Below are 16748 nucleotides of genomic sequence, written 5' to 3'. Positions count from 1 at the left end.
CAGTAGCAAACAGCAGAGCTTTGAGTTAGCTGCTTCAAAGGTGTTGCTGATTGTCAATGGTAACTGTGGCCAAGGAGCAGGACAATACTCACCGACCAGGCTGCGCGGCACTTGGACCGAGTTCTCAGAGAATTCCAGGTAACCTCGAGCCTGTTTTACTGCTTCTGGTGTCTGGGTGAGAAAGGAGAGTCTTTGTTATTAAGTTAGTTAGTCGCACTGAAACACGTTAACCTGATCAGCACACCCAGCTGCCTCACAGCCAGACCGTCCAGCAATTTGTTAATGCTGTGGAGAGTCGGATGATGGCAGTGCGTCCTGGCCAGATTGGATTTGTCCTGCTTATTGTCGACAGGACAGAGCTCGGCAGATTTTCCCCATTGTCAGGTAGATACCAGTGTTGGAGCTGAAGTTGGAACATCCCGGCCCGTTCTGGAGCACACGTCTTCAAACACTGTAGACGGGGTGTTGCTGGAGCCCCATCACCCGCTTCCAGAATGCTCAACCACTCGATGCAGAGTGGACTGAATTGGCTGAAGACTACAATAATGCCTTCACCATTACCGAGGACGGGACGATCAGTGTCTTCTTCTATCCTTGGTTTTCCACCACCATTCATGACAGGACGTGCAGAGCTTGGGATGAAATGTTTTAGTCAAGAGGTCGTTTTCATAGAATCCCTACAGTGCAGGAGGAGGCCATTCGGCCCATCGAGTTTGCACCAACCCGTCGAAATAGCACCCTACCCTGCATTCCCCACCCTAACCCGTAGTGCCCCCTAACCTTTTGGACACTAATTTAGCCTGGCCAATCCACCTGACCTGCACATCTTTGGAAGAAACCGGAGCACCCGGGAGGAAACCCACGCAGACACGGGGGAGAACGTGCAGACTGACACCAGAGGCTGGAATTGACCCTGGGTCCCTGGTGCTGAGGCAGCAGTGCTAACCCGGGTCCCTGGTGCTGTGAGGCAGCAGTGCTAACCCAGGTCCCTGGTGCTGAGGCAGCAGTGCTAACCCGGGTCCCTGGTGCTGTGAGGCAGCAGTGCTAACCCGGGTCCCTAGTGCTGTGAGGCAGCAGTGCTAACCCGGGTTCCTGGTGCTGTGAGGCAGCAGTGCTAACCCGGGTCCCTGGTGCTGTGAGGCAGCAGTGCTAACCCAGGTCCCTGGTGCTGAGGCAGCAGTGCTAACCCGGGTCCCTGGTGCTGAGGCAACAGTGCTAACCCGGGTCCCTGGTGCTGTGAGGCAGCAGTGCTAACCCGAGTCCCTGGTGCTGTGAGGCAGCAGTGCTAACCACTGTGCCACTGCGCTCTATGCGGCAGTGTGCATGTACTCCAGAGTTGTAGCTTCACCAGGTTGGTTTTTTAAGTTGTGGTTTGTCTAGTGCTGTGCATGATGCTCTTCCTCCGCTCCTCACTGAACCAGGATTGGTCAACTGGCTTGATAATGACAGCAGAACAAGGGAGATGCCAGATCACAGATTTGCACTAAATTGATTCCATAGAAAATACAGCACAGAAACAGACCATTCGGCCCAAACAGTTCTTACTGGAGTTTATACTCCCACTCGAGCCTCCTCCCAGCTTTTCTCCATTTAAATCCACCATTGTGTGTTTCATTTAGCATAGCGACAGTGCTACATAACAGTGGAAAGTGCCCTCGGTGTGAAGAGGGGACTTTGTCTCCACAAGGCCAGTGAGGGGGTCACTCCTACCAACTTAGCTATGGGGCAGATGCCGTTACAACAGGTAGACCAATTAGGACAAGTTCACGTAGGTTTCCCCCCCCCCCCCCCCCCCCCCCCCCGTGTCGTTTCCCTCACCACCTTCAGCTAGCTCGAGCGGAGAGATCTGTCCTCATTTTAGCGTTGCTACTGGGCCAGCGACGGACATTCCATTTCCTCCAAGTGCCGTTCAACATGGAGGACTGGTGCGTCAACGCAGAGGGTTCTTTACCCATGCGTGACCCGATGTCAGGAGACATCAGCAGGAATCTGGGACATCGGCTGTAAGTACGACCATGTCAAGTTGCTGCTCGATTCATGTGTGGGATACATTCTCCCCAATTTTGGCACAAGTACCTGGATGTTACCAAAGAGGACTTTGCAGCAGGGCATGCCTTTGCCGTGTCAGAGACCGATGCTGGGAGGTCGGTTGGTTTTATTATACTTTGTTGGAGTGGTCTGGTACCGGAGCGGTTTGCTAGGCTATTTCAGAGAGGGGCAGTTAAAGTCAGTCACAATACTGTAGGTCTAGAGTCACATCCAGACCAGGTAAGGACGGCAGATTTCTTTCTCTAATAGAAAATCAGTGAACCAGATGTGTCTGTGGTGATAGGCATCACTGTAAATACACAAGGGGTTCATGTAAATACACGTAGACTAGATAGACACTAGAGGGAGCACCAGAGACATGACACAACAGGCATTCAACCAATAAGTCAGTAAGATAGGACACGACCAATGGGCATTCACGATACACACAGAGGTGACACTACCACAGGAGGGCATTACACCAACCCATATAAAAGGACACAGGACACATGATCCTCCTCTTTCCAGTGGAGACACTCAGTGAGTACAGACACAGGGTTGACTGAACACATCACACCCACCACGTGGATTGTAGCAGACTGGTTAGATAGTCTGAGCAGCTATAGCAGGATTAACAGGAGAGTCGAATCCAAGTAGGAGAATTGTTAGCAGTTTAATAAACGTTTTAAAGCTATCTCCAAGTCTGAACTTTGTCAGAGTGTACATCAATGAAGCAGCTTAAGCTACGTCAAGAGCATAACAAAACAGTGTTGTTGCAACAATCTGGTAGTTTCATGGTGACCGTTACTGGAGACTAGATTTTTATTCTAGATTTATTCAGAGTATTTAGGAGAGTACTGGAAACGTTTTTACTGTGTTCAATTTAGAGCACGAGACTTCAGTAAGAGGTGGAAGTGCTATTGTCACTGGACTAATAATCCCGGACCCGGATTCGAATCCCAACAGGGCAGATGGTGGAATTTTAATTCAATTTTTAAAAACAGTAATTAAAAGTCTAACGATGACCATGAAACCATTGTCGATTGTGGTAAAAACCCATCAGGCTCACGAACGTCCTTTGGGGAAGGAAATCTGCCGTCCTTACCCGGTCTGGCCTACACGTGACTCCAGACCCACAGCAACGTGGTTGCCCTCAGGGATGGGCAATAAATGCTGGCCCAGCCAGCGACACCCACTTCCCATGAGCGAATAAGGAAAACAGAAACGGCCTTGGCGAGGACGCAGCCGAGATTTATCAGCATGGTTCCAGGGATGAGGCGGGGTTCATTTCAACAGCCCGGATTTCTCCTCTTGCTTTTTTTGATGAGACTTCCCCCTTTATTAAAAGCTATTTCCTCAATTTTGGTGTGATTCAATGTCTATTAATGACCTCACAGCAAACGCGTGATAGGGTGAAGTCACAAAAGTGGGAAGGGAGCAACTTTGCCTCCACACAGTAAAAAAAGAGGGATAGAGCAAACAAACATTCACAGGGAAGTGACCGCAGAGAAAGTTATTTCATGTCTTTCCAGAGCCTTGAATCAAAGTCCAATGGGATTCGCAGGCTGAAATCTGATGCTGCATAATTCACTTTTCCTTGACTTCCCACAGGTAGACGAGAGACACAGCAATAAATTAATCTTGACAAGGGTACATAACGTCCAGTAGAAACAGTGTAGATGGGGCCAGGTATTCAATCTGAACAAAGCCCCATTTTGGTGCGGCTTTAGATGTTAAATTGGCCGACTGAAGTTTTGCCCAGTACAGCGAGGCAATATTACTGGTTACACAAGCTTTTGGGACGCCATGTCACATGACTCACTCTAGCTTTGACAAGGGGTACCCATCCTGTTACCTGGGTCCCCGAGATTGTTGAACGTCCCAACCATTAAGACGTTAAAAGGGAGGTGGTAAGGTCTTTTGCCCCAGGAGATGAATAGGCTCTGGTGTGCTTATGAAATGCAGTTGGCCTTTCTATAGCCCTCTCCGAACTTGGTACGTGTGGCCTCCAGGGGCCGTTAGCGTCTCTTCAGTGACAACGAGGCACAGGTTTCTGTGATACTACCACGGAAGCTCCTTTTGTTCACAGCCACAGATGGGCATAACTTCAGCCATTTTAAAAGCACGTTGGCCAGTTTAGAATTGAGTTAGGAGGATATTGAGATGTGTTTGATAATACGATGGGGAGGCCGGATTCATTCCCCCGACACTTAGAAGGAAGGTTCAAGGAGTTTGAAATCAGGAAGGGTTTTGACAGGGTCTGGATAACTTACACCAATGGCAGAGGGTCAGTAACCAGAGGACACAGATTTAAACTGATTGGTAAAAGAACTGGAGCAACATGAAGAAACTCTGTTTATATAAACACAGCAAGTTGGAATATTGGAATCAGATTGTGCAAGTTCCAGAAGAGAAAATACTTGCAGGGCTATGGAGGGCTTTGGGGTTAATCGGACAGCTTTATCAAAGAGCTCGTACAGGTGAAATATGTGCAGTATGATTCTATAAACACAAACTATATTTCTAATCATGCGTAAACCTCTCTGTAAAGTGCTGTACTTTTTATATTGAGCAAACCTATAGCTAGAAACGTCATGAACTGGAACAGACTTTCCTCCATTAACCAAGTGATAGGTTAGAAACGCAGCCAGTTGATAATGAATGAATAAATGAATGCAGCCACCCTGCCTCTCACCTCTCCGTATATCCGGAATGTGCACGTGACCTCGTCCAGTTCGATTGCCGTCACCCCAGGAACCTTTCTGGCCTGCTGAATGTTGGCGCCGTGTGTTCCAATCGCAAGACCCATCAAATCCTCACGGACAGTGAACTCCTCCTGGAATGCAGCCGCCAGCTGCTTGGTAGTCTGTGGGGTTCGCCAGAGACACAGAGAGTGAGGGGGAGGGAGGGAGAGAGAGAGAGAGACACACACACACACACACACACACACACACACACAGAGGGAGAGAGAGAGAGAGAGTGAAGGGGAGGGAGAGAGAGAGAGAGAGAGAGAGACACAGACACAGTGGGGGAGGGAGAGACAATCAGGGGGACGGAGGGAGAGAGAGAGGGAGAGACACAGAGGCGGAGAGGGAGACACGGAGAGGGAGAGAGAGAGAGACACGGGGAGGGGGAGAGAGAGAGACACACACAGAGGGAGAGGGAGACACACAATCAGGGGGAGGGAGAGAGAGAGGGAGAGACACAGAGACGGAGAGGGAGACACACACACACACACACACACACACACACACACACAGAGGGAGAGGGACGGGGAGGGGGAGAGAGAGAGACACAGACACAGAGAGAGAGACACACACAAAGTGGGAGAGAGGGGGGGGGAAAAGAGAGACACGGGAAGGGGGAGAGACAGTCAGCACAGAAAAATGACATGCCAGTTGATTGTTCCTGCACTACACCACACTGTTTGAAGTCAGAACCTAAAGACAGCAAACTGACCCGTAACACCTCAACGTTTCTCTTTGATCTTTCTCCTTTCACAGGTCCCTCTGCCTGCGAGTTGTATCCCTAAATATGTGGCTGACCCCATCCAGGAACCCCATAAACAGCCCTAAGAACCTGGCAAACAGGAGCCCAGGCATCCCGAGACCCATGTGCATGTTTCCTTTCTCATTCACTAGTACGTCCTGCTTGAACTTTCGAGCCCGCCAGGTCAGGAAAAGGGACTTATCTTTTTTAATTTTAGTAAGTTTGTCTCACTGGAAGATAAAGCCTTAATCCGAAAACTGGGAACTCTTGGTGCCGGTGGTTTTAGGTGCTTGGGATAATGGATGGAAGGTTTCAAACTGGCACGGGGTTGCTTTGCCCCAACCAGTACCTCCACGGTGCACATTAACAGAACCACGGAAACAAACTTGGATCCCCACCCCCACGCTACATTCAGCCAAAATAAACCTGAACTCAAGACGGTCTGGCCGATTGCTACAGGATGTCAGTCATTCCCAGGAAGAGAGCGTTGGGTGCTTTGCCACCGAGTCACTGAACTGTTTATCACAGTGCGCCATGACCTGAAACACTCGGATATCTCACCTCGCAGTTCATCGTGGGGATAGCGTCAATACAAAGTCTGCTGACTGTAAGTGAAACGGGGAGTTGGCTGCGTCCAGCCTTTAGAACCTGGGGGTAAATCCAGTCCCGACTGTTGGTGCGAAAGTCTCCATTTGGTGCCGGCCTGAGGATCCTGTCTGAACTGCCCAATTGGACTTGGATTCTGCGCTAAATTGTTGCTTCGACGAGCAGGGGATTCTAAAATAGATAGGTTTGCTCACAGAGCGAAGGCGACACTGGCCAAAGACTGCGCTCATCGCCAAGGACACGGACAGTCAACAGCGTCGTGGGAGACGGAGGGTACACACCATTCACCTTCAAGTACATTCGTTCAGACTTCGCTGGGAGAAACCCTACTGCTGTATGTATCACACCAAGCTCAGTTCTCCCATCGCCCATGCTTGCTGACTTATTGTTGAATCCCACCCCAGCATACCGTTACCCTATCCCAGCCCGACAAACACCTGCATTCCTCCAATTCTGTCCTGCTGTGCAACCCCAATTCTAACCCTTCCGCCACTGACGGCCTTCAGGAGGCAGAGTCCTCCGCTCCGCGATTCCCTTCCTAAACCCCTCAATTTCTCTTTCCAAACCTACTGCACCAATGCCTCCTTAAACAGTTTGGTGTCAATCGGGTGTCTGGCAAGGACGGGACGAAACATTGAGGATCTCTCACCATGTCACGGGCACCGGGTAAATGCAATTTGTTGCTGTACTTTCCCAACCGTAGCTCTTTGCGGGAGCCCCGCGGTTCACACTTTGCGGGGACGACCGCAACATCCAGCTCGCCAGTCCAGTGTCAGAACCACTCGGGCCACAGGAGACAATACAAAGCTACTAAGTTGAGAGCCTCAGGGCCCGTACCCCTCCTCTCCAGCCAGCCTCGCTCACCTCGAGGTGTTTCGTCGCCTCCTCGTTCCGGGACATCAGCATCAGTTTGGTGCGAATACTGCGGAAGTGCATGTCACTCAGCAAGCCTGCACGCTTCACGGTCGACTCATTAATGGACTGTAACAGAGACATTAGAACTTCCATTACTCTCAGATACTTGGTAATGTAAAAAAAATCCCTCATGCTAGACACTGCACCTTATTTAAGTTTCCGTCTATTTTTGGGGCATGGAGCTCGTTTTGAGCTGAAGAACCTCAGAACGGCGATCAGCTTCCATCACAATTCACCATCCTCCATTTTGTCACCGAATCTCTCCCACCCTCCCCAGCACAGACCTCCCACTTTGTTCTACCCTCCCCGTACACTAGTTTGCTTTTTTGGTATCTGCACTTGTTTTAAACCTGTTAAATCCCACACTGCCAGTTCCAATGGCGGATGATAGACCCGAAACGCTGGCTACTGTCCTAACCGGCCTGATCCATCAGGTACTTTCAGCATTTTCTATTTTTATTCGCGGTCTCCAGCCCGTGGAGTGTTTTGTGCAGCCCACTCTGGTTGAGAGAAGTGGCAGGAAAACTATGACGGGGACACGGCTGCTTCCGAACACAACATTAGAGTGGACAGTCCATTTAGCATCTTAAACCAGTTTTAACTTGCCTCAGCTTTAACGCTGGAGATATGAGGCCAGTACATGCACTTATTGTTGGACTTTAGCGTTGCCGGGCCAACGTCACAGAGTGACCTGATGGTCGCCATTTTGTAGTAGCCTCTCTGGCTCGCCGACTCTTTCTCTTCCCCCCCCCCCCTCCTCATACTCTCTCTCCAGCAAGCAGCAGAGTGCTGGCAAGAGGGAGGCAAGCAGAAAGCGTGTGAGCATATTTCATTTGGAAAGGTATTTTGTTTACGAAGAAAAGAATTTAGGAATGTACAATATTTCGACTGACAAGGGTATGATGTTTTAATGCTCCTTTCAGACAAAAAAGGGTCATACGGGTCCTACCAACAGCTTGGAAAATCTGATTTCACTTCACGCAGATAAGCCATGCTACATTATCTCCTCCATTCAGACCGCAAATCCCACCATGGCAGCTCGGGAACTTAAATTCAGTTAATTGCTACATCTCCAATACAGAGTCTCAGTAATGGTGATCAAGAAACCACCTAATTGTTGTTGAAATCCCATCTGGGTCACTAATGTCCTTTAGGGAAGGAAATCTGCCGTCCTCACCTGGCCTGACCTACACGTGACTCCAGACCCACAGCAATGACATTTCCTGGGAAATGGGATTTGCAAGTGGCTCAGTTAAGGTTGGCCGTACCACCAACACCCATATTGTGAGAATATATAAACAGTACACTGCAAGCACTTCTACAAATAAACAAAATTAAGCCATCGAAAACCCGGCAGTTAAGTTGTATGTGAATGGGAAGATTCCCCAAAAAAATAAATCTGGAAAAGGGATTTCAAGCCAGATGTTAATGTATGAAATCCTTTTTGTGATAGTTACTTCACTGACAAAGCGCAACATTACATACGTCTGCCTTCTACCTATTAATCCAGTATAACAGCAATCCCTCTTTATATGTGCTCATGGCACAATCAATATCCTTCATATTAACAAGAATGAGGGATATTTCATGTGGTATGGAAGATATCTTTCATCATTCCACATCTTCACAGAAGAGGAAAAATGGAATTTACCTTTCACTTTAGAAGGAGCCCCATTTTCCACCTGTGAGATTATTTCAGAACATACAGTGCATAAGGAGGCCATTCGGCCCATCGAGTCTGCACCGACCCACTTAAGCCCTCACTTCCACCCTATCCCCGTAACCCAATAACCCCTTCTAACCTTTTTGGTCACTAACGGCAATTCATCATGGCCAATCCACCTAACCTGCACGTCTTTAGACTGTGGGAGGGAGCCGGAGCACCCGGAGGAAACCCACGCACACACGGGGAGAACGTGCAGACTCCGCACAGACAGTGACCCAGCGGGGAATCGAACCTGGGACCCTGGCGCTGTGAAGCCACAGTGCTAACCACTTGTGCGACCGTGCAATAATCTCGTCTCTCCATTCCTGAAGGGACTGACTTCCCTTCGTTCAAACAGTACAACAGGTACTGGATGCCCGCAAGTACTTTTTTAAATGAATGCTGTCATGGGATTTGGGCATGACTGGGGTGGCCAGTGTTTTTACTGCCCTTCCCTGCCATCATGAAGGTGGTGGTGAGCCACCTTATCAAACGGCTGCAGTCCACGTGGCGTAGGTACACGCTGTTAAGGGAGGGCGTTCCCAAATTTTGATCCATCGACTGCGAAGGAAGGGCCGATAGGAAAATTGGGAGGATAACTTCCATCAAAGTCACCCATTCAGCTGTAGCCACCCACCCCCCACAACATGTCCAGCTATTCAACTGCAAAGGGCATCTTAGTTGAACTGGCCCCTGTTCACACTATGCCTAACCACAAGGTTGCAGCACAGGAGGGGGAACCTTGGCTAATTTCCCCTAAAGCGGGGTGACTAGAAATAGATAAACAGGCAGGAGGGATCAATCTAGGGGCCCACCCTGGCCAACCACAGCTCAGCAACTTCTCTCTAAAGGGGAGGCAAAAGGCAGCGTGTCCCCTCATTTGAACGGCTACAGCGGTCAAAGAAAGTACGAGAGAGAGAGAGTGCCAAGGCAGGGGAAGGGTCCAAGACTCATAAAGCAAGTCAGGTGCTGAATGGACATTAAAGAGCTGGCCAAACGGTGTGCGTGACGAAATTGGCACTCTGCTTACCAGAAGGACCAGCTCGCCGCTGCTGCTGTTGTAGACGATGGAGTCCGCTCCAACAGCTTTTTTGAAATCCTTGTGAGCGTTCTCGTTTGCACAGCTGCAGAAAGGAGAAACATTTTGGGGAGGCGGTGGGGGAAAGAGGGAGAGAAGGAAGAATAATCTCAATGTGTAATAAAACACTTGTTGCTCCAGCATCGCTCACTACTTCAGGATATTCAAAAGCACTTTATAGCCAATAAACCACTTCCCAGTATAGTCACTGCTCTTGCGTAGGAAACGCAGCAGCCAATCTGTGCATAGCAAGATCCCATAAACTACAATGTGATAACTAACAGAATCCATTTTTGTGCTGTTGGTTGAGGGATACATAATAATCGCTTATTGTCTCAAGTCGGCTTCAATGAAGTTACCGTGAAAAGCCCCTAGTCGCCACATTCCGGTGCCTGTTCGGGGAGGCCGGTACGGGAATTGAACCCGCGCTGCTGGCCTTGTTCTGCACCACAAGCCAGCTGTTTAGCCCACTGTGCTAAACCACCCCCTATGTTGGCCAGGACACAGAGTACCTCCCTGGCTCTTTCAAAGATATTGGCCATGCGGTCTTAACTGAGGGCAACGGGGCCTCAGTTTAGCATTTCATCTACACACAAAAAAACGACACCACTGACAGTGCAGCACTTCCTCAGTCCTACACTAGTGCGCGCCCCTACACTTTGTACACCGGTCTCGAGTGGGGATTGAATCGACAGCCTTCTGACCTGTGGAGTGCACCAGTCACTGAGCTGTGCCTACATCATACCGCAGGCTGCTGGGAGCAGAGTGAAGCTGGAAACTCCATCAGGGATGAGCAAGGGCAGCATGTTGGCAAGTGGTTAGCACAGTTGCTTCACAGCTCCAGGGTCCCAGGTTCGATTCGCGGCTTGGGTCACTGTCTGTGCGGAGTCTGCACGGGTTTCCTCCGGTTTCCTCCCACAAGTCCAAAGATGTGCAGGTTGGGTTGATTGGCCATGTTAAATTGCCCTTACTTAGGTGAGGTTATGGGGTAATGGGGATAGGATGGAGGTGCGGGCTGAAGTGAGGTGCTCTTTCCGTGAGCCGGTGCAGACTCGATGGGCCAAATGGCCTCCTTCTGCACTGTAAATTCTATGTCTATGTATGTCTATGGAGCCAAAGCACACCATTCACATCCAGACACGTCATTCCCATGCAGAACTTAAGCTCAGCGAGTAGGACAAGAGTGCGGCAGGTGGAGGCCAACATTGGGAAATGACCCTGGATCAGACAGAAACACATTGATGGGACTTCAGGAGCAACAAAGGGATTGAGGTGCCCAGACACACACTCAAAACCCAGCGGACAGGTACAGAAATCAACCCAAAAGATGAATGGAATATCAACCTGCGTATCGAGGGGTGACTGAAACACACAAGAGGACGAGTGATTTCAGTGGTACAGGGTCTCTGTTGGATCCCCCCCAGCGGGAGTAACTGGGTTCTGTTCTGGGCCATCACAACCCAGGAAGGAGAGATATTGGCCTTGGGGCAAACGCAGTGCAGATTCACCAGAACGATCCTGGGCTAAAATAAAGGTTAAAGTGAGGAAAGATTACACCAACTAGGTTGGTATCTTCTCAAGTAAGGGAGATTAATGGTGAAGGCTGATTGATGCGTTCAAGATTAATTAATGGAGTTATCTTTTCTCTTGAATGGGGGGGGGGGGGGTTTGGCAGAACAAACGTGCATAATCTTAAAACTAGAGGCAGGCCAGTCAGGAGTGGTGAACATAAGAAGCTGGAATCAATCGAAAATGTCAAAACCGAGATTGTTTTTTGCTGGGTAAGGAGGTTAAGGGTTAATAATAATAATAATAATAATCTTTATCGTCACAAGTAGGCTCCATTAACACTGCAATGAAGTTACTGTGAAAAGCCCCTAGTCACCACATTCTGGCGCCTGTTCGGGTACACAGAGGGAGAATTCAGAATGTCCAATTCACCTGACAGCACGTCTTTCGGGACTTGTGGGAGGAAACCGGAGGAAACCCACGCAGACACGGGGAGAACGTGCAGATTCCGCACAGGCAGTGACCCAAGCCGGGAATCGAACCCGGGACCCTGTGAAGTAACTGTGCCAACCTTATTGACCAAGGTGGGTAGATGGGGTTAAGGTACAGATCAGCCACGACATAACGGAATGAAACACGGAATAATTTTGAATCCCACCCCCCCCTTGGAATAAAGGCCAACAACAATCTATCAGCTCCAGGTATTACGTTTGCACACTAGCGTCAGCTTTTGGTAATCTCCCTACATGACAGAAATGGCCACGGGGGAGAGGGGCTGAATGGGCTCCTTTTCAAAACAGTTTATCGGCACCACACACACAGCGTATCGATGGGCCTCGGTGACACTGCTTATTGGCCAGCAACTGCCCAATACAAAGGCAAATGTCAGCACCAGTTCACCAACCCAAAACACAATGACCGTGCTGAGCTAAAGCCTTACTCCCCGCCCAACACCATACAACAGTCTGGCATACATTAATTCGCAGAGTGCAACCTGCAGACCCATTGTTCTGCACAGTCGGCTGTTTTACCCATCTGAATATCACCTGTTATTCTGCAGAAATGATTGGAAACGGATGGATATTGCAAAAAAAAGGGGGCAGATGGTTAGGACTGCCTGGCATGGCAGCCAAGGCTTCAAGCTAGACTCACGCTTCTTTCAGGTCCTCTGGCACTGGGATGGCGTATTTGTGGAACATGGTCTTGGTGGCAGTCTTGTTGGGATTGACAGGACGAAGCCTCTCCATTGTGACAATCTCATTGTACGTGGCATCGCATGCGGCGTACTCAATCACGTAAAACTGAAACAAAAAGGCAGTATACACACTGAAGCTGGGTGTGCAAACGTTCCCCCCCCCCCCCCCCCCCCCCCAACCACCCCCCAATACACAACTGATATGCAAGTGGAGAACTTCAATCAAAGAGACTCCAACTGATACTATGAATTTGGAGGCCATGATGTTGACATTGTAAATAAACGCCAAACTGAAGAAAGATTGGCAGTATCCCTCCTTCCTCAGCTGGCTTTCTGGAATAGAACAGAAGAAACCAAGATGTTAGGTTTCTGGAAAGCTCTGCTTCACCCACACAGGACTTCCCATCCATCTTGAGCTTTTTATTGCAGGCCCTTGGAAATGCTCTGAATTACAGGGAAGGTACAGTCCACGAGGGTTTATACTGCACACAAACCACCCAAATTCTTCAAAATCAAATCTTCGTGACCAATTCCATTCTTCCACGTGGACTTAACACAAGAACATAAGGACTAGGAGCAGGAGTCGGCCATATGGCCCCTCGAGCCTGCTCCACCATTCAATGAGATCATGGCTGATCTTTTGTGGACTCAGCTCCACTTTCCGGCCCGAACACCATAATCCTTAATCCCATTATTCTTCAAAAAACTATCTTTATCTTAAAAACATTTAATGAAGGAGCCTCAACTGCTTCACTGGGCAAGGAATTCCATAGATTCACAACCCTTTGGGTGAAGAAGTTCCTCCTAAACTCAGTCCTAAATCTACTTCCCCTTATTTTGAGGCTATGCCCCCTAGTTCTGCTTTCACCCGCCAGAGGAAACAACCTGCCCTCATCTATCCTATCTATTCCCTTCATAATTTTATATGTTTCTATAAGATCCCCCCCTCATCCTTCTGAATTCCAACGAGTACAGTCCCAGTCTACTCAACCTCTCCTCGCAATCCAACCCCTTCAGTTCTGGGATTAACCTAATGAATCTCCTCTGCACACCCTCCAGTTTTGGTCTCCTTACCTGAGAAAGGACGTACTGGCACTGAACACAATACTCCAGGTGTGGCCTCACTAACACCTTATACAATTGCAGCATAACCTCCCTAGTCTTGAACTCCATCCCTCTAGCAATGAAGGACAAAATTCCATTTGCCTTCTTAATCACCTGTTGCACCTGTAAACCAACTTTTTACGACTCATGCACTAGCACACCCAGGTCTCTCTGCACGGCAGCGTGCTTTAATATTTTATGATTTAAATAATAATCCCGTTTGCTGTTATTCCTACCAAAATGGATAACCTCACATTTGGTCCCCCAACTCCAAATCATCTATGTAAATTGTGAACAATTGTGGGCCCAACACTGATCCCTGAGGGACACCACTAGCTACTGATTGCCAACCAGATAAACACCCATTAATCCCCACTCTTTGCTTTCTATTAATTAACCAATCCTCTATCCATGAAACTACTTTACCCTTAATGCCATGCATCTTAATCTTATGCAGCAACCTTTTGTGTGGCACCTTGTCAAAGGCTTTCTGGAAATCCAGATATACCACATCCATTGGCTCCCCGTTATCTACTGCACTGGTCTTGTTGGACTTACCAAGACTCCCCTTAAATGCATCTCTCATTCGTGAGGTAAAAAGCACAGAATAGGTAACTAGAGTTATTCACCCCCAACTGTCTACGTCAGACAAGACAGAGGGTGGTCATGTACCAGGATGTCTCAATGATTCAGCATCTGAGAAGGACTTAGAATGGGTGTTGAGAGATTCCCCGGGAACAGTTCTGGAGAGGAATGGCCTGTATGAAGTACACTCTTAATGGCTTTTTAAAGAATAATATTTCAGTCAAGGAACACGTTCTGAAGGCTGAATGATAGCAGGACTTGCATCCAAAAATTTTTTGGGCAAGGTTAAGATTGGAACAACTATCGTGCAAGTAGCAAAAAACAAAATAAATTCAGCAAGTAATAGAGAGTGGTGGACGGGACATTACAGGAAGGCTAATGTTGAATTAAAATTACAAACCAACACGCCATTCTTATGTTACAAGCACTGAAATTCAGAGAGATTCTCAGCACCTCATCGAGGACCTGAACCACTAAGGAAGGGGGCTACATCAGCATCTTTCTGTTGGATTTAGCCACACCAGAGTGGCCTTGATTGCTCTCGGCGTGGCAGTGCCAACCCCCTTTTGTAAACATTCCTGACGGCAAATATTTAGGATGGATAGAGTAGAAATAAAAGAGGACAATATTTGGCGGTAATCAAAATAAACCTGACCTCGGGCGCGAACCAAATGCTTAAGCCTCCAATACGACGGGCAGGCAGTGGACACTCATTTGGGCGAGAGTGGCCTGCCACTTTCGTTTAGGCATCTCCACAACCCCCAGCGGAATTATTTACAAGACTGAATGAGCGATGCAAATAAGAGGCCTGGGTTTCCGATTTTGTAATCCGCTGCAATTTAGCATTCATGCACAATCGCTATTTTAACCAAGGTAGTCGCAAGTGGATTTGTTTTCATTGCTGCTTGATTTCCTCCCCCCCCCCCCCGGTCTGGCTCCCAAATAATCGCAAAACAAATACTTACATCTCCCTTCATCATCCGGACCCGTGCCATCCACCATCCACAGGGTTCATTTTCGTTGGCTCGCGAGTAAACCTGGAACATTATAGTGATCGCAGACATGAATTTTGTACAAATTTTTGCTTCACTGGACATCCACTTGACCAAATTTTTAAAAAATGAGACTTGGTTGTGTCCCCCACATAAGAAATGTAAAACTTTGAATAACGCAGGCGACCATTCGGCCTATCAGGTGTGCGTGTCAGGAGCTAGTGCCACCAGGGAGGCAATAAATTAGTGAGAAAGCAGCTACGGTGTTACAATGCAGCAGTATACAAGAACACACAAAGAGAGGTGGGCAGGTTAGATGGGGTTTACAGGGATAGGACAGGGGGAGTGGGCCTAGGTAGGGTGCTCTTTCAAAGGGCCGGCACAGACTCGATGGATCGAAAGGCCTTCTTCTGCAGTGCAGCAATTCTATGGTTCTAGCAGTAACGCCTGCTCCACCATCCAATAAGATCATGGGTTTCACAACTCCACTTGTCCGTCCGCTTCCCCTATCCCTCGATTCAGAGATACCCAAAATCTGTCTATCTCAGCCAGAGATATATTCATTCAACGATGGAGCATCTATAATCAAAGATTCGCAACTCTGAGTGAAGAAACTTCTCGTCCGAATCCATATCCTCCCTGTCAAACCCCCTCAGAATCCATATCCTCCCTGTCAAACCCCCTCAGAATCCATATCCTCCCTGTCAAACCCCCTCAGAATCCATATCCTCCCTGTCAAACCCCCTCAGAATCCATATCCTCCCTGTCAAACCCCCTCAGAATCCATGTCCTCCCTGTCAAACTCCCTCAATCTTTTTTTAATATAAATTTAGATTACCCAATTAATTTTTTCCAATTAAGGGGCAATTTAGCCTGGCCAATCCACCTACCCTGCACATCTTTGGGTTGTGGGGGGGCGAGAACGTGCAAACGCCACACGGACAGTGACCCAGAGCCGGGATCGAACCTGGGACCTCGGCGCTGTGAGGCAGCAGTGCTAACCCACTGCGCCACCCTGCTGCCCACCCCTCAGAATCTTGTCTGCTTCAATGAGATAGTCTCCCAGTCTTCTAAGTGCCAGAGAATATAAACCCAATTTATTCAGCCTACCATTGACTAATATCCCCCCTCAACTCCAGGAACCTTTACTGAACCACCTCCAAAACACACAATGGTATTCTTTCTTAAAACATGGAGCCCAAAACTGCGCATATTACTCAAGATGTGGCCTCACCAAACCCAGGTACAATTGTAACAAGACTTGTTGATTCACATACAGCAATCCCCTTGCAACGTGCAATGGCAAAGCACGTTATAGCTCCGGGCACATTGCCAGCAAAACACAGAGACTCCTGCATCCCATCTGCAGAACATTAAAAGCTAATGAACAGGTACAAAACCTAATGGCAGCAGCCAAGGGAATATTGGCCGCATCTCCAAGGGACTGGATTACCAAGGGATGGAAACTATGTTACACAGCTCAGGTCAGACAGCCTCTGGGAGTGCCGAATCCAGTTCGGAGTATCACACCCCAGGAGATAT

General features: G+C 48.6%; 1 protein-coding gene across 4 annotated transcripts in view; it reads right to left on the bottom strand.

Annotated features, from left to right (window-relative positions):
* The window catches only part of LOC119958354 (fragile X mental retardation syndrome-related protein 1-like), a 69548-nt gene that overhangs the window by 18042 nt on the left and 34758 nt on the right, over nt 1-16748 (bottom strand). For all 4 annotated transcript variants that reach the window (XM_038786803.1, XM_038786805.1, XM_038786806.1 and 1 more), the window contains exons 4-9: nt 15180-15251; nt 12483-12631; nt 9774-9867; nt 6988-7104; nt 4724-4894; nt 93-171 (exon numbers count right to left, since the gene is read on the bottom strand). In XM_038786803.1, coding sequence (XP_038642731.1) covers nt 93-171; nt 4724-4894; nt 6988-7104; nt 9774-9867; nt 12483-12631; nt 15180-15251 — 682 coding nt within the window. The remainder of the gene's footprint in view (nt 1-92; nt 172-4723; nt 4895-6987; nt 7105-9773; nt 9868-12482; nt 12632-15179; nt 15252-16748) is intronic.

Source organism: Scyliorhinus canicula, chromosome 29, assembly GCF_902713615.1.
Source record: "Scyliorhinus canicula chromosome 29, sScyCan1.1, whole genome shotgun sequence".
NCBI classification, from domain to species: domain Eukaryota; kingdom Metazoa; phylum Chordata; class Chondrichthyes; order Carcharhiniformes; family Scyliorhinidae; genus Scyliorhinus; species Scyliorhinus canicula.
This window is presented reverse-complemented; position numbering and strand designations above follow the sequence as displayed.